Genomic DNA, 25,216 nt, shown 5'->3' with positions numbered 1-25,216 from the left:
GCTTCAATGTAATAAGGATATTAACATGTACACTTCACAAAGATTTTAAATTCAATTTAGCATTAATATATTGTAGGCCTTGGGCTGGGATTGTGGCTCAGGGGTAGAGTGCTTGTCTGGCATGTGTGAGTCACTGGGTTTGATCCTTAGCACCACATAAAAATAAATAAATAAAATAAAGGTATTGTGTTCATCTACAATTAAAAAAAATTAAGAAAAAAATATATTGTAGATCTTAATCTTTTAGAAATACTCATTCTTCTAAATGAAGAAAAATGCTACTGGTAAGGGTTAGAAACTGAAGAGATAAATAAATTCAATCAAAGAAGTAAAAGCAGTAGTGTGCACATGCATACATACAAATGCGCACACATATACACTTGCACACACTTACCTGATTGGAATGAGTAACAATTAGAGTTCTCTGCTCTGGGAAATTGTGGTAGATGTTGGATATGATCTGTACTGCCACATCTGTTTTTCCTGTACCAGGTGGGCCCACAACCTTGGAGAAGGGAAGAAGATGAATACATAATATAAATCAAATACTAAATTATCACATTACCATACACTAGAACTGAATGATTAAATAACAAATTAAAAATTCATTGGATGGATTCAATATCATAATAGGGCAGAGTTGAAGAGTCAATAAACCTGAGAACAAAAAATAGGCGGTTTATAAGTGATGAAAAAGAAATATCACATGAACACTAATCAAAAGAAAGATGCATGATCATATTATCACCAGACAAAGTGGACTTTAGAGCAAAGATAATTGCCAGTGATAGAGACATTACATAATAATACAAGGGTCAATTCACCAAGATGACATAACAGCCTTGAGGTATGTTCCCATCTACAAAGCTTCAAAATACATTAGGCAAAAATTAACAGAAATGAAAGGAGAAACAGATTCACAATTATAGTTGAAGATGTCAATATTCTTCTCCCAGTAATCAACAGAAATTACTGTTTCAATAGACAAAAAATCAATAAGGATAGAAAAGAACTTAATATACATTCATTTCAAGTACATAGGAATAGTCACCAAGACAGATCATATCCTAGACCAGAGACGAATCTTAGTAAATTAAAAAAGTAAAAACAAAACACCTGGGGCTGGGGCAGGGGTTGGGGCTCAGAGGTAGAGTGCTCGCCTCCTACATTCGAGGCCCTGGGTTCCATCCTCAGCACCACATACAAAAATAAGTGAAATAAAGGTGTTGTATCCATTTACAAAAAAAACCAAAAAACCTTGAAACCACACGAAGAATACATTAAAAATTTGTGCTCACTAAAAAAACCTGGTCTAAATTCAGATAACAACATATGTAATAGTAATTCTCTTACCATAGTGAGCCCAGGCTGCATTCCAGCACGGATAGCCTCTATCTGTGTATGAGTGAACTGAATAGTATTACTGTAAATAAAAGGGTCAATAAAAAGTTGGTTAGAAATAGATGATATTTAGTATACATTTGGAAAAACAAGGACCAAAAGTCTATTCTGTATTTGCCTTTGTTCTGTCAATCTCTTTACATTTTCATAGTCCACCTCCAAGTAAAAGAATAAAATTTTTTGAGGTGGTACCTAGGATTGAACTCGGGGGCACTCACTTGACCACTAAGCCATATCCCCAGCTCTATTTTGTATTTTATTTAGAGTCAGGGTCTCACTGAGTTGCTTAGCGCCTCGCCATTGCTGAGGTTGGCTTTGAACTCTTGATCCTCCTGTCTCAGCCTCCCTCTCTGTAGGGATTACAGGCGTGCAATTACTTTTTGATACATTTAGTCCATTTCAGACCTGTTTTGTCCTGCAAAAGTTGCTGTTCCCTAATATTATGCCACTTTTTTAGTTACGGGACACTTGCACTAGGGCTACTGCTCTAAGTAACACAGGGTCATGAAATAAGAACTCTACTCAAATTAAGGTAACCCTGTGTAGTAGCATTTCATTCTCAGAGTACCTGAACATGTTCCTTTCTGAAATATTATTATAGAGTAGCCTAAAATGTCTGAGCTATTCAGTTGGTTACCAAAATAAAAGGAAAGAGGGTCCAGAAACTAAAGTATCTTAAGGTTTTAAAAGTATAAGAAAGCCAAGTCTAGTGTTGCCTGCCTGTGAGCCCAGCAACTCAGGAGGCTAAGGCAGGAGGATTGAAAGTTTGGGGCCAACGTTGGCAATTTAGTGAGATCCTGTCTCAAAGTAAAAAAAATAAAAAGGGCTTGGAAGTTAGAGCAGTGGTAGAACATCTTTGGCCTTAATCCCCAGTAATCCGAAAACTGAATGAATGAACGATTGAATGAATTAAGTTAAAATAAAAACAGTAACCCAACTGAAACAGCGAATTTACAATACTTAGAATAAGTAGTAAAATTACCGTTTGGGTTGGTTATAAGGATAAGGTCCCCTATTAGGAATAACATGAGGTTCAACAATTAAGGTTTTTGCCTCTTCAGTGTCTTCATCTTCATCTGCATCTTTCCTTTTCTTCCCCTTTCCACTTCTTACTGGAAAAGTTATCCTACAAGACCAAAACCTTTGTTCGATTTATAATTAAAAAGGATTTATTAAGTACCTATCTTGTGCATGACTTATATGGAGAATAATCAGATGAGTAAAAAACATTTTTGGCTTAAGGGAGCTTATTATTTGTATAAGCTGAACAAAAGTAAATTCATAAGCATTAAAATGCGATGTTAAAAAATAAGTCTTCAGATTAGGAAAAAGTCATCCAATTTTGAGAGATCAAAGAAACAGAAAATTATTTACGCCATATTTACGCCATATGCACTATAAGGGACAGGAAGCAGTTGAGTCTCAAAGAATTTAGATATCTGAAAATGGAAAGGGAAGATACTACTGGAAGAAAGAAGTAACAGCAGAGGTCAAGTACAAGCAGCCTAATTTTGCTGGAATGTGGGGTGAAACAGAGAAAAGTAAAGGACAGATGTGCATCTTTAGCTTAGTTATGACCCTTCTAGAACATCTAGCTTTTTAGGCAGAGGTTCTTAGCCTGGGGGTGAAGGTGACTCTCCATAGGGAGGAAAGTCCAATGAACTTTCAAAAATTAAACTAAAAAGTGAATTATCTACATGCAGTTTTTTCAATCTTTCTTCAAAACCTTAAAAAATAGACAGTACCAGAAACTGCTAAGAATTAGTAGGAAGCTAAGGGGGTCAGCCTTATTTGTTAAGCAAAAAGAGCAATCATTTTTCTTAGTTAGGGAGTGAGTAGCTCTAGTAGTGAGGCATTTAATAGTTTAAGTGGAGAGAGAGAGGTAGGAAAGACACCACCACCACCACAAGGACCGAGGGCCTAGAGATGTAGTAGTAAGGAATGACATTTGAAAAAACTATCTCTATAGCAGAAGCTACTCTATGGGTCAGGAATTATTAAAGTAAACATTTAAAAAAATAATGCTGAGATTTTAAGATGGTGACTGGAACAATAACTTTTGTCATTAACAGAATTAGGAAGTATGGCGATAGACAAGGTTTGGGTGTTACAAAGGATATATTTTTAAATGTTTAATTATTATATTTAATTTAACATTCAACTGAAAGCTGTGCATTATAATGTCCAACTAAGAAAGTAAGCCCAGGGCTGGGGTTGTGGCTCAGTGGTAGAGCGCTTGTCTATCATGTGTGAGGCACTGGGTTCGAAACTCAGCACCACATAAAAAAATAAATAAAATAAAGGTCTATCAACAACTAAAAAAAATTATTAAAAAAAAACCCAAACAAACAAGAAAGTAAGCAAACCCAGGAATACCACCCATACTATCTGAGTCCTTTGCCTCTAATCCATATGAAGAATTCAGGGATCAGCAACCAAGTGCTGTAGGTACTTCATTCTATTTTTCTACTCAAACTTTAACATTTAATACAACTATATTTTGAATACAGGTTGAGTATCTCTAATATTATGCAAAATCTGAAATGCTCCCAAATATGAAATTTTTTAAGCACTGAGATGACACTCAAAAAAGTTTCAAATTTCGTCTTTGCTAGCTACTCTTCTGATTGAGGACTGATATTCAAAATAGATGAAGAACTCAGAAGAACCCAACATCAAAAACACAAATTATCTAATTAATAAATGGGCAAACAAATTAAACAGACACTGATCAAAAAAAAATTCAAATGGCCACAAATACATGAAAAAATCAACATCTTTAGCAACTGGGAAAAGCAAATAAAAAATACATTAAGATTTTATCTCACTCCGATTAGAATGACAGTCATCAAGAATACAAACAATAATATATGCTCAATAGGATGTGGAGAAAAAGAAACACTTTTATACAGTTGGTTGGAGTGTAAGTAAGTACAATCACTATGGAAATCAGTATGAAGGTTCCTCAAAAGACTAGAAATGGAACTACCATATGACCAACTATGTCACTCCTTGGTATTTATCCTAAAGAATCAAAGTCATCATACTGTAGTGATAATATATACCCATGCAGAACAGTTCACAATAATCAAACTATGAAACCGCCTAGGTCTGTCAATAGATGAATAACGAAAATGTAGTATATATGCACAATGGAGTTTTATTGTCATAAAGAAAAACGAAATTATGTAATTTGCAGAAAAATGGACGGAACTTGAGATCATTAGGTTAAGTGAAATAAGCCAAACTCAGAGATCAAGGGTCATATTTTTTTTTTCCTCATATGTGAAAGCTAGAGAAGAAAAAAAAAAGAAAATTAGGGGCAAGGGTCTCATGAAAACCGAAGGGAGGAACAATAGAGTAGAGGAAAGAGATCAGGAAGAGAGAAAAGAGGAGGAAAAGGAAAAATCGTGGAGAATGATACTAGCCAAATTCTATTGTTATACTGTGTGCACATATGAATGCATAAAACCCCTCCATTATCTACAACTATAATACACCAATAAAACATATAGAAAAAATGTTCTGGATTTTGAAACATTTGACATTTTAGATTTTCAGATTAAGAATACTCAACCAGTAAATCTATGAAAATATCCCTAAGTCTGAAAAACTCTGAAATCTAAAATAATTCTGGTTCCAAGCATTTAAATAAATGATACTCAACCTGTATTTAAAATCTGTGAAAGCAAGCAAGGGTAAAAGAAAAAAAGAATTTCCTAAAGTCAAAATAAAGTTCAACATCAGATGGCTATGTGTATTAATTAGAAAATATATCAGATTAAGGGGACTAGGGCTATGGCTCAGTAGTGAAGTGCTTGCTTAGCATATGTGAGGCCCTGAGTTCAATCCCCACCACTGCCCCCCCCCCCAAAAGAAGAAAATATATCAGATTATATGTAAAATGCAAAGAAATATTTCATCAGACACTATATTTCATTTTCTCCAGACAACACACATTTACTGATTTTTGTTTTTGCTTTTGTTTTGTGGTGCTGGGGACCAAATGCAGGGCCTTGTGCATGTGAAGCAAGCACTATACAAACTGAGCTATATCTCTAGTCCTTTTACTGATTTTTTTTTTTTAATAAGACATGAAGCTACTTTAATTGTGGTTTTAAAATAGCTTCTGCCCTAAGAGTAAAATATAATAACTTATTTCAGTGATTATATGTAGGGGCTGTCAAAACAAAAACCTGATAAAATAACTTAAAATTCACTTTAGCCATTGGTGCTGATGGCCCATCACAGACAGACTACAGAAGGCTTGAAAGGAGTACATCTAGGTCTGACTTTACCTGAAAGGGGGTATCTGTAGAGCTGGGTCATCCACAGTTACTTTAACATTATGACCAGGAAAGCTGGCTTTTAAATGTTCAATGGAGAGAAATGTATCATTGAAATCAAGGGTAGCAATCTGATTGGGCATTTTTGAATAATGGGCACTACTTGGGTCCCCATAACCTAAAATGATATCATGCAGCCAGTCAGGTACCACACAATCAGTATTCATCAGGTTTCGAATAGTCTCCAGCACAGCCTGTCAGTAAAAGGACAGAAAAGGATTGTGTCAATAAGACATCTCAAACATTTGCACTTCACTGGAATGCAGAGCTGGCTGCACTAATCCAGAATTCCCAAGTGTTTCAGGGCAAGAAGCTATTTTCTGCTGACAGGTGCTTGGCTAGACTGAATCAACAGCTATATTTTCAGCTGATACCATACCCTGATTTAAACAAAAGACCAAACTTAGAACAGTTTATCCATTGAGTTCACTTAGAATGACATAAATGAATTTACCACTTAACTCCTATTGAGTAGGATAAAAATCAGACTCATGTCAACCCAATAGCATGAAAACATTACAGAACCAAAGAAAATGCTTCCTTAGAAACTCCTGCAGTCTTCTTCTCTTATAATCCAGAGTTCTTATGTTAAAGTCACATAAAACTAGAGCACATTAGTGTATGCCTAAATCATGAAACACATCACAACTCAGAAATACTAAAATTAGCATGGCGAGAAATAACAATAAAGTAAGCAAAATTATAAAAATTAAGAAAATGTCAAGTAAAATTACAGAATAAAGAATCAGAACTACAACAAAAAGTTATTATAGTAGCTAATACATATATACTGTCAAAAGGAATTACCAAAAGCCAAGGCAGATTCTTATAAAAATCACCTCAACAAAGTAATCTATCCTACATATAGAAATTAGGAGATGAGGCTATTAATTTCAAAGAATAAAATAACCAAATCAATGTTGTTTTAAATGGTAATTGCTACAAAACCCAATTTAAAAAATCACAGGATAGACTATGTTAATCTTAGTGCCTGGTTTTATATACTTGCCTTTTTCACTATCTGAAATTCTCTTGGTTCATATACTTCATTACTTGTTTGTCATTTGTTTAACTCCCAACTAAAATATAATTTTCAGAGTAGGAGGGACCTAGAACAGTTTGAATATGGGATACATGCATGGATATACAGACAGATTAATGAGTATGTTCATATAACACTGATGAATAAGATGAAAGCTCTGCCCTGTAAGGAAATTGTAATTCTAGCAGGGAGATAAAATATGTCCTTCACTATACATATACCCTGATTTAAACAAAAGACCAAACTTGGCAAGAACAAAGCAGCAGGATGTGGCCAACAGTAAAGAATATTACAAAATACAAGAAGAATATAGTTCATAGTGGATGAGAGATATGGATGCAGGGGAGACTTTTAACATTAGAAAAGGTTTCATGAAGGACAGTGGCACTTTAATTTAGCTCAAGTAAAGAATTTCTGAAGCACTCTGATTTATGTCATCATTAATAGAAAGTCACAGAAATGTTCTGAGAAGCAAGACTAAAATGATCAGAGTTAAGAATAGGAGGAAAGGTATGAAATACAGGTAATTATGAGGAAACTAGGGAAGAGACACATACAACTGTCTAGGAAGAAGTGAAATATCCAGATCAGAATAGGCTGTAGGAACTGGAAAAGAAAGAAGGAAATGTGGGATGCTGCTCAGGTAAACAAGAAAACACCCAAGATACAAAAAAGTATTCTTTCTTTCCCCAAACAGGCAAGCTTTGGGAAAGTTCCCCCTTTTTTGATCAGAAGCTCGATGTCTCTTCTAAACTCCCTGATACCTTCATGTGTACCCTTCTTATGGCTTTTGGCACCTTCTAATCTTTCACGGTAGTTATTTGTTTATATTTCTAATTTCCCTTGTTAGTAGTTAAGCTCTCTAAAGGTATAAGTTGTGTTTTATTCATCTTTATAAGCATTAAATAAATACATATAGGAAAGGATTTTTTGTTTAAAGTAAAGTGATTGAGATTCATTTACTGAAAACTGACTAAATGTGAGACTGCCCTTCATTCACTCAAAAAATATTTGTTAAGCACATACTATATACCAGGCATAGCTCTAGGTGTTAAGATTATGTTGAAAGACAAAGATCTTGCCCTCATAATCTTGCCATCTAACAGTGAAGTCAGATTAGTAAATATATAATTATCAGGTATGTCAAGGAGTTTGAAAAAAAAATAGAGCTAATAGGATAGAGAATACTGAGAAGGGATAAGTAGGTAATCTTACCTACTTCAAGTAAGGTTGCCATGAAGGCTTCTCTTACCAGTTGGCATTTAACCTCAGTTGTTCATGTGCAATTAAGGAAAAAAACATGCAAATACCAAGAAAGACCGTCTATGGAGAGGGAACACTATGTGCAATCTTGGATTATTAAGGAACAGCCAAAAAAAAAAAAAAAGAAAAAAAAAAAAGAAAGGAAAAAATGGTGTGGCTTTTATTTAGTGAATAAGAGATAAAAGAAAATAAGAGAGGAAGCCAGAGGACATATATGGCAAGGCCTTCTGAATTATGGTAAGAATTTCCTAAATGACAGGAAACATTAAAGAATGTTGAAAAGGGGAACCAAAGTATAATTTACATTTTAAAAGGATTATTCAGCTTATTCAGCTACTAGGTGGAGAATAGTGGAATAGTGGAATGGAAGTATCTCACAAGAATGGTACAGGGAGACCCTCATTGCTATACAAAATTACATATAAGAGGTTGTGAGGGGAATGGGAAAATAAACAAGGAGAGAAATGAATTACAGTAGATGAGGTAGAGAGAGAAGATGGGAGGGGAGGGGAGGGGGGATAGTAGGGGATAGGAAAGGTAGCAGAATACAACAATTACTAATAGGGCATTATGTAAAATTGTGGATGTGTAACCGATGTGATTCTGCAATCTGCATTTGGGGTAAAATTGGGGGTTCATAACCCACTTCAATCTAATGTATGAAATATGATATGTCAAGAGCTTTGTAATGTGAATAACCAATAATAAAAAAAAAAGAATGGTACAGGGATGGGAGAATTGAAGGTGTTTAGACATGGCATCAGTGGAGGTAGTAAGCTAATCAAATTATTGATGGATTGCATGTGTAGTTTAAACAAAAAGAAATCAAGAATATCTCCACTGTTCTTGTCTTCAACAATAGGGAGAGATGGTTCTTTTATTTTTATAGTGAGAAAGTTTCTTTATTTGACAGGTTTCTGGTTTGTTTTCATAACAATGGGTAAGAAGAGGTAATAAAGTAATAGGAATGTACAAGAAACTCTGCATTTTTGGGGTACAGAGGAAAGAAGAGCACTTTCCACAAAATCTAGATGTTATCAAATGCTAGACATGCTCAATGTTTAAGGTTTATAATATAGTTTCAAATAATAATTAAAAAAATCTTCCTTAAACTCTTCTCCCCACAAAATTATAAAAGTAAAATCATAAGTCCCTAAATCTCTCCTTGCCCCTAATGAATAAAGTACAGATATATTATATATCAGAGTAATTCAGAGCCTTGGAGTTCCACATTTGGATGTACATCTACTTTTGATTTAAAAGAGAAATTCTAGTAAATAAGTAAACAGTTTTCTTCACTTCATCCTGGGATATAAACTGAGTACCTAATATTAAAAAAAGATAGACAACAGGGTGACCTTTTGAAAAAAACCTCCATTCATATTTTAAGTTTTTTATTTCTCAAAAAACAAAACAGATTTAACAAATTAATTTCCTTAAATTATTATATTTAATCAATGTTAAGAATTTAAGAATATTATTTAGAATAAAATTAAAGTGATCATTATTTGCTTAAATCTTTTATACCCAACATTAATGCATTTTGTCTTAAGATTATTTAAATTGTGACATAAGTACTTTTAGTTATATAGCCAAAACAATACCTTAAAGTTATTTTCCTTTGGTTTTCTCCTCATTATTATATTGAAAGTTTCATATACATCTTCTGCTCCATTTTGTATAGTATTGGTCATATCCTGTTGATACTGGTTTGGATCCAAAAATACTCTAAATGTTCTTGATTCTCCTCTAAGATTGGGTCTGGGTTCAGGTCCTAAACATTTTTAAAAGTTTGTTAAATACTTTTCAAATACTGAAGTAAGTTAACAGTATTTCTTTTCTAGGAAAAAAAAAATTGGATAAACCATCCAGACTTAACTCTAACCATTCTTCTCACTGAAATGCCCTCTACTTATCCACTTCATATTCCAAGAAGCTGAAAGCATTTTCTCCTTTCTCTATAGATTCTTATGATTCCTTTCAAGTCACATAATATTTACGATGCAATGCTGTGAACTGCAACTATTTGTATATATCCCCAACTAATATTGGAGCTCTTAGAAATCAAAGAACTTATCTTGTCAGTCACTCAGAGCTCCTACTAGGGCTTTACATACAGTAAGTACTCATAAATATTTTCAGAGTAATTAAATTTCATACTTAAGAGATTTAAGGGATAATTTCTCTATTCCTAATTTGACAGAGGCTGATCACTCTCCTCAATCTTCTACATTCTGTCTACTATTACCAGAATAAAAGAAAATTTTATATATACAGAAAAATGGGGTATTAATGGCTGAAAGCCCAAATGCTTCTTTTTGTCCCTTTGCCTTCTCTCCTCTTTTGGGGTCTTAGACCTCAAATTGTAGTTCCATTATGTAGCCTTATGTTTATTCTACCCAGTCTCCATTTCCTTCTATTCTAGAGATGAATAGCCCAGACAGCAGCAGTTTAGCAGTGATGTGATCTCAAAATCACAGATGATAGAAGCTGATTTAAGTTTTAAGGGAACTTTATCAACCAAGTTGTAAAATAAACATTAGTCTCAGGAGTACTCATAATTTAAGAGGTATTTTTTATAAAGGAAGTTAGGACAACAGAAGAAAGAATTCAAAGGAACAATTAGTGATAAGCATATAAGAGGTGACTAACCCTGTAAAGCAGTTTTTAAGTGATAATATGCTGTCATCTCAGGCAGGGTCATTCTGTTTATACAATAATTCTGTTTAACATCCCTAGACCTCACCCACAAAATGCCAACAGCCTGTCATTAACCACCCTTACCCTAGTCATTTGACAATTTTTGTATCACTACATATTTCCAACTGCCGAGCAGTATTGTTTCCAGTTGAGAACCATTACTGTAATGCATCAACACAGTAAAACTTAAGAAAACAATTAGATAAATATATCACTGAATATAAAAAAAGCTTTAACAATTACAAGAATTGTTTAGGAATTTTTCAAAGCAATAGTGTAAAATATTATAAAATGATAGTTTTGAATAAATGTGATTTCAAAAAGATCCTATCCTTTCCAGTATCTAACACAGAAACTTTTACAAAAATACTTGACACATAATTGTGCATATTTATGGGGTAATATTTTACATCTAACACAGAAGATTTGAACCATAGTACTTATTTCTAAAACTTTGAAGTAGGTACCTTACATATCCTTTATATACTCTTTAAGTTGAATTAGTATGTACACAACTAAGAATTTTACTTAAGAAGCAAAAAGAAAAAAGGCAAAGAAACTTATTCTGTACACACAATTTCAAAGAGACAGACCACCGTACCATCCTCAATGACACGCCCTTTATCATCCAGCATGCCCTGGATTTCACAGCCTCTGACATAAACCAGGCCAACCTGCTCGATGAATGGTCTTCTCCGGTCAAACTTTGTGCCATAAGGTTTTGTGGGACGCACAGTAATTAGAAAACATACATCATGTTTACGAAGACCTAGTAAAACATAAAAAGACATTTTTATTTTTTAGAACTTCATTGTTTTAGTCTTTTGTTGGCAAATTCTCAACCTTTTATAAGGAACAGATATTAAAAAACAATTTAAATATTAAGGGTGACCAATGATCATATTTGCATTGTATACAATTATGAGTTTTCCTATAATTTTTAATACTTAATATCTCACAGCAATAATTATATTGAAACTTCTTTTATATTAAATTAGAAACTTTTATATCATGAATTCATTACTGAATAAGCCTTTTAAGTCATACTCCAAAATTGGATGCTCATCATCATTCTTATTTTTAACATTCTTAGTAAATAACCAAAAATGTGGTTGCCATATAACTCATATGCATCATATTTAGCAGGTTTCTTTTTTTTAAAGTAGGTTTCTAACATCAATTTAAGCCACCTATCAGTGTCATTCCAAATACAGCCTAACTGTATTGCATTAAAACAGGTCAATCAAGAATAATTCATCAAGGCACAAAAAGATTGTTTACAGATAATACCATGAGAAATATGGTTAAATATATATAGATTTAGATGCAAATAGTGAACACTTTTGTAAGTGAATGTCAAAAACTAGAAGATTTGAGCCAGGCATGGTAATCCCAGTGGCTCAGGTAGGAGAATCTCGAGTTCAATGCCAGCCTCAGCAAAAAGTGAGGTGCTAAGTACGCAGTGAGACCCTGTCTCTAAATAAAATACAAAAGTAGGGCTAGGGATGTGGCTCAGTGATAGAATGCCCCTGAGATTAATATCTGGTAACACACACACACACACACACACACACACACACACACGCACGCATGCACGCGCGCGTGCGCACCAAACAAACAAAAAAAAAGAGATTTGTGTCAAAGTTCAAAGTTTCTCAGCCATCAGATCAAATAATAGACTCAAATGACTTTCCAGCCAGGCATGGTGGTGCATGCCCATAATCCCAGTGACTCAGGAGGCCAAGGCAGAAATATCTAAAGTTTGAAGCCAGTTTCAGCAACTCAGCAAGGACCTAAGCAACTTAATGAGACCCTGTTTCTAAAGAAAGACTCGGGTGGGGGATATAGCTCTGTGGTGGTAAAGTGTTTCTGGGTTCAATTCCCAATACAAAAAAAAAAAAAAAAAAAAGAAAGAAAGAAAAGAAAAAAGACTTCCTAGCTCTATTGCCTAGGGTTGTAGCTTGGTGGTAAGAGTGCTTGCCTTGCACATGTGAGGCACTGGGTTTGATCCTCAGCATCACATAAAAATAAAGGCTATCTATCGATCTATCTATCTATACACACACACACACACACACATACATACACAAAATTTTTTAAAAAACACAGATACTACATGACAGGGACTATACCACATAACGTGTAATGTTAAGCGATTTAATTGTCATTGCTTTTCTGATCCATTTTTTAAAAATATTTTTTTAGTTGTCAATGGACCGTTATTTTATTTATTCATTTATATATGGTGCTGAGAATCGAACCCAGTGCCTCACACATGCTAGGCAAGCATTTTACTACTGAGCCACAACCCCAGTCCCCTGATCCATTTTTGTTAGCCACTATATACATAACTGTAAATTTAAATAGTTTGCTTGCTCAAAACATTGGTAAGAAGATATACAACTAAATTAAATCACCAATATGATGTGTGGCTAATAGTATTGGAACTAATTTTCCTTTGTAGCATGTGCAAGTGTGGATAAAGCTAGAAACACTTAGAAAATTCTGACATTCTATGCAAAGAAGCAGGATATGCAATGAGAACAAAGCAAACCATTCTACTATCTGTGTTATAGTACTGCCATGACTTCTAATCTGCACAACCCATCAAAACTTACAAGTCTAAGAGACAAAGAAGAGGCTTTGACAAGTCTCTCCTAATGTAGAGGTCAATTTTTAGCATTACTAAGGTATGACTATCTGTTCCTTTCAAGAGCAGATTATTCCCCTGTGATCTAAGATAAATAGTAGATGTACCTTTCTTAAAACCTACATTATAATGAGCTCAACTACCTGTCTCTTTTTAATCATTTGTATCCACCCTCTCCTGGCTGTGCTTTCTAGAGCAAACCCAGCCTTCAGTTTCATTAATTCTGCCTTCTTAATTTTAAATGTAGGTAATAAAAATGATAAGGACCTGAGTTTCAAATTTTCTTGAAGGGACAAGATGAATGTTTCATGATTTCTATTTTGAAAACTTCAAACTATTCTCTATTTGTATAAGACAACATTCATTAATATTTGCAGGGCCTCTCTCTCATTTTTTGCTACAATTTCCTACCTGGTTATCCCTTATGTGATCAATATAGGAGCTAAGTCTGAACCCTGGTCTATAAAAAAAATGCATTTTCTTACCACAATATTCCATAATATGAATCACTAATCCCTAAATACTCTATTGCTTACTCATCAACATATACCCACTATTTATCATTCTACCAAAGGCCTATTTTAAAAAGAAAAACAGAAAGACTGATTGAAATACAAAGACAGCAAGGATGGAAAGAAGGGAGGGAGGGGAGGAGGAAATAAAAAAGAAAAATCTATTTCAGGTTTCTGATAGCAACTGCCAAGGGGGAAATAGGAGTTTCTGAGTAAAACACCCTTTCCTCCCCCTTAACATTGTAATGCATATGGGTCACCTGTCATTTATAAATGCCTATGAAAAAAACTTAAAATTCCCAACCATTGGCCAGGTACGGTGGTGCACATCTGTAATTCCAGCAGCTCAGGAGGCTGAGGCAGGAAGATCATGAGTTCAAAGACAGCCTCAGCAATGGTGAGGGGCTAAGCAACTCAGTGAGACCCTGTTTCTAAATAAAATACAAAATAAAGCTGGGATGTGGCTCAGCAGTCGAGTGTCCCTGAATTCAATTCCTGGTGGTGGGGGGTGGGGGAATCCCAAACATTACTATTCACAGGGATACACTCTGTGTAGAAGAAGTGTTTATATCTCCTTAAGTTTCTCCACCAACTTAATGTCTTTCTCAAGGTTCAGCAATAATTAAGGTGCAAGTCATTCTAGATGTGTATTACAACAGACTGGAACTCTTTTAAAGGATACAGGAGTCAAAAAAACAATCTGTCACAAACTATACTCACTAGATTAGCCATTTGTTAAACATTTGGCCAGCTTCATTGCTGAATTCCTTGATAAATATATCATATGTTCCATATGTTGACAGCTATGTAGGGAGCAATAATTTCTGAAAACTGATCCATTAAGGGAGTATCCTTTTCTTTCTGGCATGCAAAGAAGGTAGCAGGAGATTAAACCTACTGGCTACTATTTCTCACAACAGGGCAGCAAGTAAGAGGCTCACAGACAGCTGGGGGGAAAATATAAAAGTGCCAATTAAAAATCAGCTCATGAGCCACTTCTGGCACAGGTGTTAGTGATGTTTTAATTCTGACTTGCTAACTTTGTACATGTCTGCCTCTGGAAAGAATTGTGACATAGAACTCTGATCCCTAAAATCTTGCCTAGTAAAAAACAGGGAAAAATCACTGGTTTCATTTCTCTATAAATGTTATGTTTGTACCTTTGAATAAATTTGATTTCACTGATTTTTTTTGAAAATCTGCCTTCCTCACTTTGGTGAAAATAAACTATTATTTCTTTTTGAGTTATTTCACTGTATTTCCTTTCCCCAAACTCCTTTCTTAATCTTTATTCTTCACAAAGTATACACATCCCTATACTTTTCACTTTGGCTGCTTTTATCTCCTGAAAAATACCAATTTTCCTTTCTTATACTGAACATGTGTGCTAATAATATGTGGGTATTCTCCATTTCTAAAATGAACACTATTGTATTTATTCTTTTTGAATTGTCCCTATCAATTCATATTATCGTAACTTATGACTTAAAATGTTCTCCTCTCAGCTCTGCAAACTGCAATTTCCAAAACATTGGGATACATATATGATCTTATTCTTTTTATTAAAATATTTGGGATACTTCAATATTCTTGAATGATCCTTGGTATTTTTACTACTAATAATTAGAAGAACAACTGCCTTCCTTTAAATCAAATTTCAAGGATAAGATTTAATAAAAGTTTAAGAAAAATCTTTATTATTATTTTTTTAAATCATGGATTTTTTTTTTTTAAGTTGTAGCTGAACACAATATCTTTGTTTATTTTTATGTGGTTCTGAGGATCGAATCCAGTACTTCACACGTGCGAGGTGGGTGCTCTACCACTGAGCTACAGCTCCAGCCCAGAAAAATCTTTATTTAAAAAAGAATACAGTGGCTGAGATTATGGCTCAGTGGTAGAGCGCTTGCCTAGCATGTGTGAGGCATTGGGTTCGATCCTCAGCATCACATAAAAATAAATAAATAAAATAAAGGTATTGTGTTCAACTACAACTAAAAAATATTCAAAAAAAAGAAAAAAGGGTAACATTTAGTAAAGTACTTCGCTAATACTCTAAGTGAAAAATCTATAAACTAAAAAAGCCAAAGGCAACTTCAGCATTTCAAATATAAAATTACCTTCCCATTCGTCTTTGATGTGATCTCTGACATTCAAATTGATGGTAACATCTGCACGAACTCGGGTTGGCCAGTTTTCACCTATGTTGGGTTTGGCAACCTCAACTACAGTGAAAGCCACAATGGGCTGGGCCATTCGTGCCCAACCACCAAACACTACACCACCATACTCAGATTGCCTGAAAATCAAAGAAATAGATGATTAATCAAACAAAAATAAAGTCTCCCAAACTTTCAGACAAGTAAAACTATTAAGAATACATGTTTTACTAGTATTTAGGTATTAACATTAGCAATCCTTATTTTTAAACTTATGCAAAAAAGTCCCAATATACAGAAAGTATATATGATAGTATAAAACAGGCAAATATGGCCTAGGAAAGAAAGGAAAGTAGAGGAATATTCCCTCGCCTCTGAAAAAAAATAAAAACATTATACATACTAAAGCATTCTGGAGTGTAGTCATTTTATTAAAAAAGAAAAATAAAATACTTCAACACAATTTAATCTCTACTTTGTTAAGGTGTAATTGACAGTAAAATGTATATTAAGGAATGTTTGTATACACACGTAAAATCTCAACTGAAGTCAAGCTAAATTAACATATCTATCACCACAGTTACCTTTTTTTTGTATTATGAGAATACTTACACTCTATTTGTCTAGCAAATCAAATATATAATACATTATTATTAACTATAGTTGCTATGCTGTATATTGAATCTCTAGAACTTACAAATCTAGTTTTGTTTTTTTTTTTGTAATAGGGACTGAACCCAGGGCACTTAACCACTGAACCTCATCCCAAACCATTTTTATTTTTTATTTTGAGACAGGATCTTGCTGAGTTGTTTAGGGCCTCACTAAGATGCTGAGGCTGGCTTTGAACCTATGATCCTCCTGCCTCAGCCTCCTGAGCCACTGGGATTTATAGGCATGTGCTACCATGTCTGGCTAGAATTTCCAGATCTTATAACTAAAAGTTTGTACCCCTTGACTACCATTTTCACATTTCACTCACCTCAATCCCCAACAGTCAACTTTTACTCCATTTCTGAGTTCTACTTTTTCAGATTTCACATGTAAGTAAAATCATCCGTATTTGCCTTTCTGAATAGTATAATGTATTCCAAGTTCATCCATATTATAAAAAAATGGTAGGATTTTCTTCCTTTTTAAAGCTGAGTAATATTCTACCATGTATACATGCATATATGCCATATATTCACATTTTTTTTTTTATTCATCCATTGATGCACACGGTTTGTTTCCATATCTTGGCTATTGTGTACAATTCGGCAATGAACATGGAAGTGCAGGTATTTCTTTGTACAGTGATTATATTTCCTTGACTATATAAACAGAGTGGGATTGCTGGACCAATAGTTCTACTTTTAATTTTTGAGGAATTTCCATACTGCTTCCCATAATGGCTACACTAATTGACATTGCCACCAATAGTATATAGGGTTTCCCTTTTTTCCACATCTTCACCAACTCTTATGTTTTGACTTTTTGATAACAGTCATCATAACAGCTATGAGGTGAAAATCTCATTGTGGTTTTGATTTGCATTCCCCTAGCAATTAATAATGCTGAATACATTTTCGTATACCTTTTGGTCATCTGTCATCTGCATACCTTTCTTGGAAAAAATGTCTATTCAGATGCTTTGCCTTTTTTTCAATTGTTTGGGTATTATTGTTTTGTTTTGTACTGAGCTATATGGGAGTCCCTTATATATTTTGAATATTAATCCATCATTATAATTTATGGTTTACAAATATTTTCTCCCATTCTAGAGGTGCTATCTTTTTATATTCTTGTTTCCTTTTTTGGACAGAAACTTGTTAGCTTAGTGTAATCTCACTATTTTTATTTTTGCTTTTGTTGCCTGCACTTTTGCTGCTGTATCTCTTTCCCTGTTCCAAAAAAACAAACCCAAAAAAAACCCCAAAAAAACAAAATCACTGCTAAGACCAATGTCATGGAACTTTTCCTCTATGTTTTCTTCTAGGAGTTCTATAAATTCAGGTCTTATGTTTAAATCTTTTTTTTTTTTTAAAGAGAGAAAGAGAGAGAGACAATTTTTTTAATATTTATTTATTTATTTTTAGTTTTCCAGTGGACACAACATCTTTATTTTGTTTTTTTATGTGGTGCTGAGAATCGAACCAGCACCCTGCGCATGCCAGGGGAGCGCATTACCACTTGAGCCACATCCCCAGCCCCATGTTTAAATCTTTAATCTACTTTGAGTTCACTTTTGAGTATGGTAGAAGACAGGGATTCAATTTCCTTTTTGTTTTGTTTTTGGCACATGAATATCTAGTTTTTCAAATACCATTTATGAAAAGACTATCCTTTCTTGTTGTATATTTTGACACATGTGTGAAAGATTAATTGTATATGTATGGATTTATTCCTGGGCTTTCTAATTGTCTATTGGTCTTTCTCTTTATGCATGTACCATACTGTTCTTATTACAGCAGTTTTGTAATATAATTTGAAATTAAGAAGTATTTTCCTTGATTAAAATCACTTTAGTTATAAGGATCTTTTCATGTTACTAATTTGCATCCTTTTGTTTTTAGCTTGAAGAATTCCCCTTAACATTTCTCATAAGGCAGGTGATGCACACCCTCAGTATCTCTCCTTCATTTCTGAAGGGAAGCTTTACTTAGTTTGACTTTATACTCTTATTCTTTTGCCTTCTTCATCAAATAGCCTCAATTGCTAATATTTCTATTTTCTATACTTCAAACATTTCTATATGCTACTTCAAATACACAGTCATAATTTTAAACATGCAAACAAATGGTTATACACACACACACACAAATATATATAGGCAAACATCTTCTCTGGGAATAACATTTAAATAAAAGATGATGTCATGGATTGGAGGAAAAAATAAGCTAACTACAATAATTAGAACAATTAACATCCAAATACCCATTCTTTCTTATGTTAGTCTAATCTGCACTTTTGTTTTTACATTGAATAGTGTATTGGGGAAATCTGTGACACAAGAACTCTAGCACTCCCAAACTAGAAAGTATTGCCAAACATTAAAAGCTAATGAAAATAAAATACATATAATGTAAAGGCTTTGTGTCATAGCAACAAATTACAGAACTTCATTACATCAAAAAGAGAAACTAATAACAAAGGATCTGCAATCCAATGACTTGGTTAGCAATAGAACAATCCCTTGTAAAGCAGTGTTCTATCTATCACTTCCTGCTAGTTTTATTTCAGTATAGTTTACATATTATAGAATCCATTCACTGTAAATGTACAATTCAAGGATTTTTAGTAAATAGAGATGTATATCTATCAACACAATCTTAGAACATTTCTATCATCCTTAAAAAAGGTCCCTCTTGTCCAACTGCAACCAATCCCTGTTCCCACCCCAGGGAACCACTAATCTGCTCCCTTTATTCCTTTTTCTTACAAAAGATTTGAAACACAAAGCATTAAAAAGTACAAATTTCTGCTCCCTCCTCTTATCACTGCCCAGTGATTTTAGCAGCCTGAAAATATGATCATCATGTAATAAGTGAAAATGCCTGTGCTACTTTTTCATCTTCAAGATACATGCTATATAGAAACAACTATTTTCAGAAATGGGAATTAAGATTGCAAATTTTGAAAAATGTAATAGTATAAGTATGAATGAATTAACTCCAGAAGTGACCCCCCCTCAAATCTTAAAATGATATAACTTTAAAAAATTTCCTCTATTAATAGGCCATAAGTATTATTTTTGTTGTATTTGGCATTTAAATAAAATATAAGTGAATTCTATTTATTGAACTGCTAGTTAATAAGTCCCTATTTGGCCAAAACTAGGGCCTGAATCTAAACATATAAACTCAAGGTAATGATAAATTGTAAGTAAGTTTTCTGATCAAGTACTCCCGCAGGGTCTGAACAATGGGCAAAAATTTCAGCTAAGCTGTGGGCAGGGATGATCAGCCAGTGGGTATACAAATTTCAGAGTACTAGCCTGCTTACTGACTCAACTAATTATTAAGTCAAAAATACTCTGTCTTGTGTTTTACAGTCTCACCCAGAATAACTTTTCACATAATAATTAATTAAAAAATAGAACTGTGTATAAAATAAAATATGGAAGTGAAAAAAATAGATCATAATCACAGTGCCCATGGTAGTTCTCTGCAATTAGTAAAGAGAGAAGCTTGGAAGATACCTGAATTAGTTCACTTTCAAGAAATGTTAAGCTTTTTATATAAAATGCAGAACGATTATGTGTATGTATGGAGTATGACCATAAGGTAATGAAAATTCATTTCATAGAAATTTACTAATTTGAAAATGCTTTTGTCACATAGCTTATGTCACATCTATTCCATACTTAGAATGCCATAGTCAATGGAGAGCTTTTATACCAAGTCAATCAACGTCTAAGAAACCAAAATGAACCTTCACAAATCTCATAATGCAAAGCTTTCTGCATAACTACAGTGAAGGACTTTAGTAAAAGAATTCCAGACATAAGCCAGCAGGTGGAGAGCCAAGTTTAAACAGAAGAGTTCCTCAAATAACTAGACCTACTCAACTTGTTCTAGAAGTAAATCCTGATGATTTAGCCCCTTCAAGTCCATCTACGGATAAAGAGCCAGAGAAGACTTACCAGTGTACCACTCCGTGTAACATTCAGCAACATCCCCTGTCCCTGGCCAGTTCCCATAGAGATGATGGTACTAACAACATTCATAGGAGCAACTGAGGTAGAGGAGTAACCCTTTATCATAAGTTTCATCCAGGACTTAAACCATCGGTTTAAGTTAAACTTCCCTGGTATAGGACTGCCAGACAATTCATACCCATCTCTTTACCCCTTTACCAAGATCTAACCTACTCTCCTCTACATCTTTCCCTTTTTTCTCAAAATAAGACAATTTCTCCTACTTTATCTCCAGTCTCCCAGTTCTGCCTCCAAGTACTTAAATACCTATTTCATATATTAGCACTTCTGATAGATTTTAACTCACATAGAATTTCTTAAAGAGTAAACATCTTATATTTTGGAAGGCTTCATGTCATATAACTATTTTTTAAACACATTTATGAAGTTTCTGACAGAACTATCAGTCACTGTATGCATCTTGTTATTATTATGTAGAACCAATTTACTCACCATGGCTTCATTCTGCTGACACTGTCCTCAATGTCCTGTCTAATTTCATACGTTGATTCTAAGCGGAACAGATTAAAATTCCTTAGGAGATAGTCATGAAGAGTCAAAAACTGTAAATTCAACTTGGGAAGAGCAAGACAACCTGAAAAGGAATATCCATATCTGAATAATTCTTTTAATCAGTCATCTACTCTATGTATTAAAAAAATACCATAAATTTGATAAGAATCTAATGATAACTGAAATGCTGTTTAATTGATAACATCTTATCTTTATTTTCACATAGAAATTGAAACCAGGGGGCTGGGGTTGTGGCTCAGTGGTAGGGTGCTCGCCTAGCACACTAAAGGCACTGGGTTCGATCCTCAGCACCACATAAATGTAAAATAAACTAAAAAATAAATATTAAAAAAAAAAAAGAAAGAAATTGAAACCAGGGTAATAAAAGCTGACAATTAGGAACTGGGGGTGAGCGCTGGGGATGTGGCCCAGTGATTAAGTGCCCCCAGGTTCAATCCCTGGTACCAAAACAATAACAACAACAAGAACAACAAAAACTAACCAACCAACAAACCAACCTAGGAATGAAGGATGAATTTTGTTAGTACATATAATACATTAATCTAAATATCAGACAATGCTTAAAAAATATTTAAAGATACTTAACACTAGTAGTCTCAAATACTTTATTAAAGACTTATTTTATCATCTAATTCACATTTGCCAAATCTTGAAGTGAGTATGACCTTAGCACATGACAAAATTTACCATGAAAACTGGATTAATACATTTCATTGCATAAATAGGTCTCTAAAGATCACTATTATGCTCTAAATTTGCCTTGTTATTCCAGACTTGCTCTTCTCTATGTTAATGATAAATATTCTTTCCATTATTCTCACTTAACACTATTTCTCTTGGATAATAAGTAACCAAGCACTTCAGACATTATCAAAAAGGTTAAAAAAAAAAAAAGAATCCAAAGCACATTTTATTAGCAAATCAGTTTTATGATTGTCATGCAGAATATCAAAGATATAACAAAAGAACTTAAAGACAAGAAACAATGCTGCATAAAAATTTTCACGTCATTTATATTAGTTAACTTTGACTAGCAATTGAATTCAATTTATTTCAGGCCAGAAGATGAGGGAAACCATCTCTTTTCATAGCACATTTTATTTAAAAACAAAAAACAAAAAATGGTATTCTTTTGAAAAGTCTGGGCTATGGGGAACTGCAGATCAAACAATCCAGATTCTTCAACAGAAAGGGGGGAAAAAATAGATATAGGGAGATATGCCAAAAAGTAAAGGACATTTTAAAAATGAAGCTTTGGAAACACCTTGTTAGCTATCCAGGACTCTCTCATATACCTTACATTTTCTTCCTTTCACTTGAAAGGAACCATTTCCCAACTTCTATAACCATCACTTGCTTGAATTTCTGTAGTTTTATCACCCAAGAATGCATCCTTAGACATAAGAAAACAACATATCAACCTTCCTAGCTATAAAAAGATAGGAAGACTGACTATTCTGAACTCTAGCACAATTTTAGTACACTGGTTTTGCTGCAATTATGCATTTAGAATACAACTGGGAAGTAATTTGTCTTTTAAATAAATATACCAAAAGAAAATATCTGTGAGGGGCTGGGGTTGTAGCTCAGTGGTAGAGTACTTGCCTAGCATGTGTGAAGCACTGGGTTCAATTCTAAGCACCACATAAATATAATAAATAAAACAAAGGTATTGTGCCATCTACAACTAAAAAGTATTAAAAAAAAAACCATCTGTGATTTTCTAAAAGTCACAATTTTTCTAACAATGCCATTGTTCAAGACTTCCTGAAATTTCCTTTGAAATCTGTCTTCAAAATATGACAGAAGATACTTCTGTATATTCTCAGTTGTGGCAAAGTCTCATTCTTAGGGGAAGAGCAAAAGGCCCACAGAACCAAATGAGTGAAAGGTAGGTGAATAAACTAGGTAATTTGGATCAAAATTCAGGGTTTATTATCAACTACTGATAGAAAGTCATATTTTCAGCATTATGTCTTACAGTTTTACGGCCATACTTTATATATAGTGTTATATATACAATAAGGTATGGTTAAATTTAATAAAAATACTAGTACTAAGCATTCGAAATATTAAATATTTTTTTAAGTTGAGCTTCAGGTACCAGAAAATTATCCTAATTTATGAGATAAACTGGAATACATTTTTTTTTATATACGATGAATTCTGAATTAAGTTTCAGGTTACACCTGAATCCTATATCTCTTTACCATACCTTCCCCAGAATAGTACTCAGTTGGGACAATATTTTCATCCCATATAATTTTTTCAGTTGGATACAAAGGCATCTGATTCAACTGCTGAATCTGAGAAATCCGACGTTCATGTCGAGATACCTAAGAGAAAGGAAACAGTTCATGCAGAAAGTGAGAATCATCTTTGTTCACTCAAAATAATTTATGACCAAATTCACTATAAAGTGTGAAATGAGAAATTTTATGCCTTTTAGGTTACTGAAGCACTTTAACAAGATGTTTTGTCTTTCCTCCATTTTCTCCATTAAAACAAAGATGAAAGAGGAACAATAGTAATGGGCTTTGGAATCAGATGGACTGGAGTTCAAGTCCCAGCTTCTCTATGTATGAACAAGGAAAAAATGGGCAAGTTACCTTCCTGAACTTAGTTTACTTTTTAGTAAAACAGAAAAAGTGCTACTTATCTCTCTGATTTCTCATGTACAGATAGAATATTGTAAAATAGTGGAAGTCCTTGGCACACACCCAGAGTTTAAACACTTGAATATTTATCATTAAGAGAAAAATAGAAGCCCTAAGTTCTATTTGTCATTCTTATATTAACAATACGATCTGTTTTGTCTTCTCCCTTGTAAAAAGAGAAATGGACTATCTCTATTTCCCCTTCAATGATGACCATGAGGTACCCTTATTATTAGAGCAATATTAAAACAATCCATCTCACATACAAACATAAATTTGTTACCCAATCAACACTGCTAATATAATAACATCTGAAAATGTCATATTCTCTTTAGTACAAGGTAAAATTATTTTAGGAAAAAAGATATTATGATAGCTAAGCAATATGTATATTTTAAATTTTCAATGGTTATTTGGATATTAAAGAAACCAAAGCTTGAAGACCTCCTTTAGGAAAGGGAGGAAACAAAAGCTATGTTGTATCACTATAAATTTAAAAATTATTTTCTTTTGGAATACCTATTTAAATGTTAAGGGTAAGATTTTAGTTACAAGACCCAAAAAAGCATAGAGTCAACTCTATACTCAAACATACTATTAGAAAGATTTCTAGTAGAAAATCCACATTTTTATTATTATTATTAATACCAAAACCTGACTCATGAGAGATTTTATATTGTCAGAAAATAGCATGAAGAATTTTCAGAAAGCACATATGTGGTCAAAGGCAATGAAAAGTGATCTTGAAGGAAGAAAGACAAAGATAGTGGCCTAAGTCATATTCTTCATGCAAGTAAACCTATCAGTAAGAAAGTGTTTTTCTATACTTAAATTAATTTAAAATACTTCCCAAAGACTTCTCCCCAGTCAGCACTTAAAACACCTGTCACTAGGGCTTTAAACACCTGCTACAAAGAGTTTGTGGTCGCTGTGAAACTAGAACATCATCTTGTTTCCTACAGTGAGGGATTGTGTTTTACATTTTGTAGTAAAAATATTAGCTGAGAAAATAAATCATAAAACAGTATGCTTAATATGATTCCATATGTGTAAGAAAAGTATACGCACATCAACACAGTATGTTAGCTTCGGCACAAAAATGTCTAAAATACACAAAAAGCTATTCAATTTATAATAATTCTATCTTATCAGAGAATGTACTCCATGAGTTATATAACAGAAAACTATGATTTCTACAAAACAAAAATCTTCACAGACACATACACACACAAAAATAGTTTGAAACTTAAAGCTTCTCATTTCCAAAAATGAAT

The 25,216-nt window shown here is 33.6% G+C and overlaps 1 protein-coding gene across 4 annotated transcripts in view; it reads right to left on the bottom strand.

The window, feature by feature from the left end:
- AQR (aquarius intron-binding spliceosomal factor) overlaps positions 1-25,216 on the bottom strand; it is a 109,723-nt gene that overhangs the window by 32,529 nt on the left and 51,978 nt on the right. For 3 of the 4 annotated variants that reach the window (XM_081288689.1, XM_081288690.1, XM_081288692.1), the window contains 9 exons: positions 23,501-23,621; positions 21,205-21,346; positions 16,035-16,213; positions 11,354-11,521; positions 9,657-9,826; positions 5,700-5,941; positions 2,384-2,527; positions 1,354-1,423; positions 395-505 (listed from right to left, as the gene is read on the bottom strand). In XM_081288689.1, coding sequence (XP_081144815.1) covers positions 395-505; positions 1,354-1,423; positions 2,384-2,527; positions 5,700-5,941; positions 9,657-9,826; positions 11,354-11,521; positions 16,035-16,213; positions 21,205-21,346; positions 23,501-23,621 — 1,347 coding nt within the window. The remainder of the gene's footprint in view (positions 1-394; positions 506-1,353; positions 1,424-2,383; positions 2,528-5,699; positions 5,942-9,656; positions 9,827-11,353; positions 11,522-16,034; positions 16,214-21,204; positions 21,347-23,500; positions 23,622-25,216) is intronic. The other variant, XM_081288691.1, reaches the window with a different exon arrangement.

The sequence above is a fragment of the Spermophilus citellus genome (assembly GCF_964194105.1).
Source record: "Spermophilus citellus genome assembly, chromosome: 4".
Classification (NCBI taxonomy): domain Eukaryota; kingdom Metazoa; phylum Chordata; class Mammalia; order Rodentia; family Sciuridae; genus Spermophilus; species Spermophilus citellus.
This window is presented reverse-complemented; position numbering and strand designations above follow the sequence as displayed.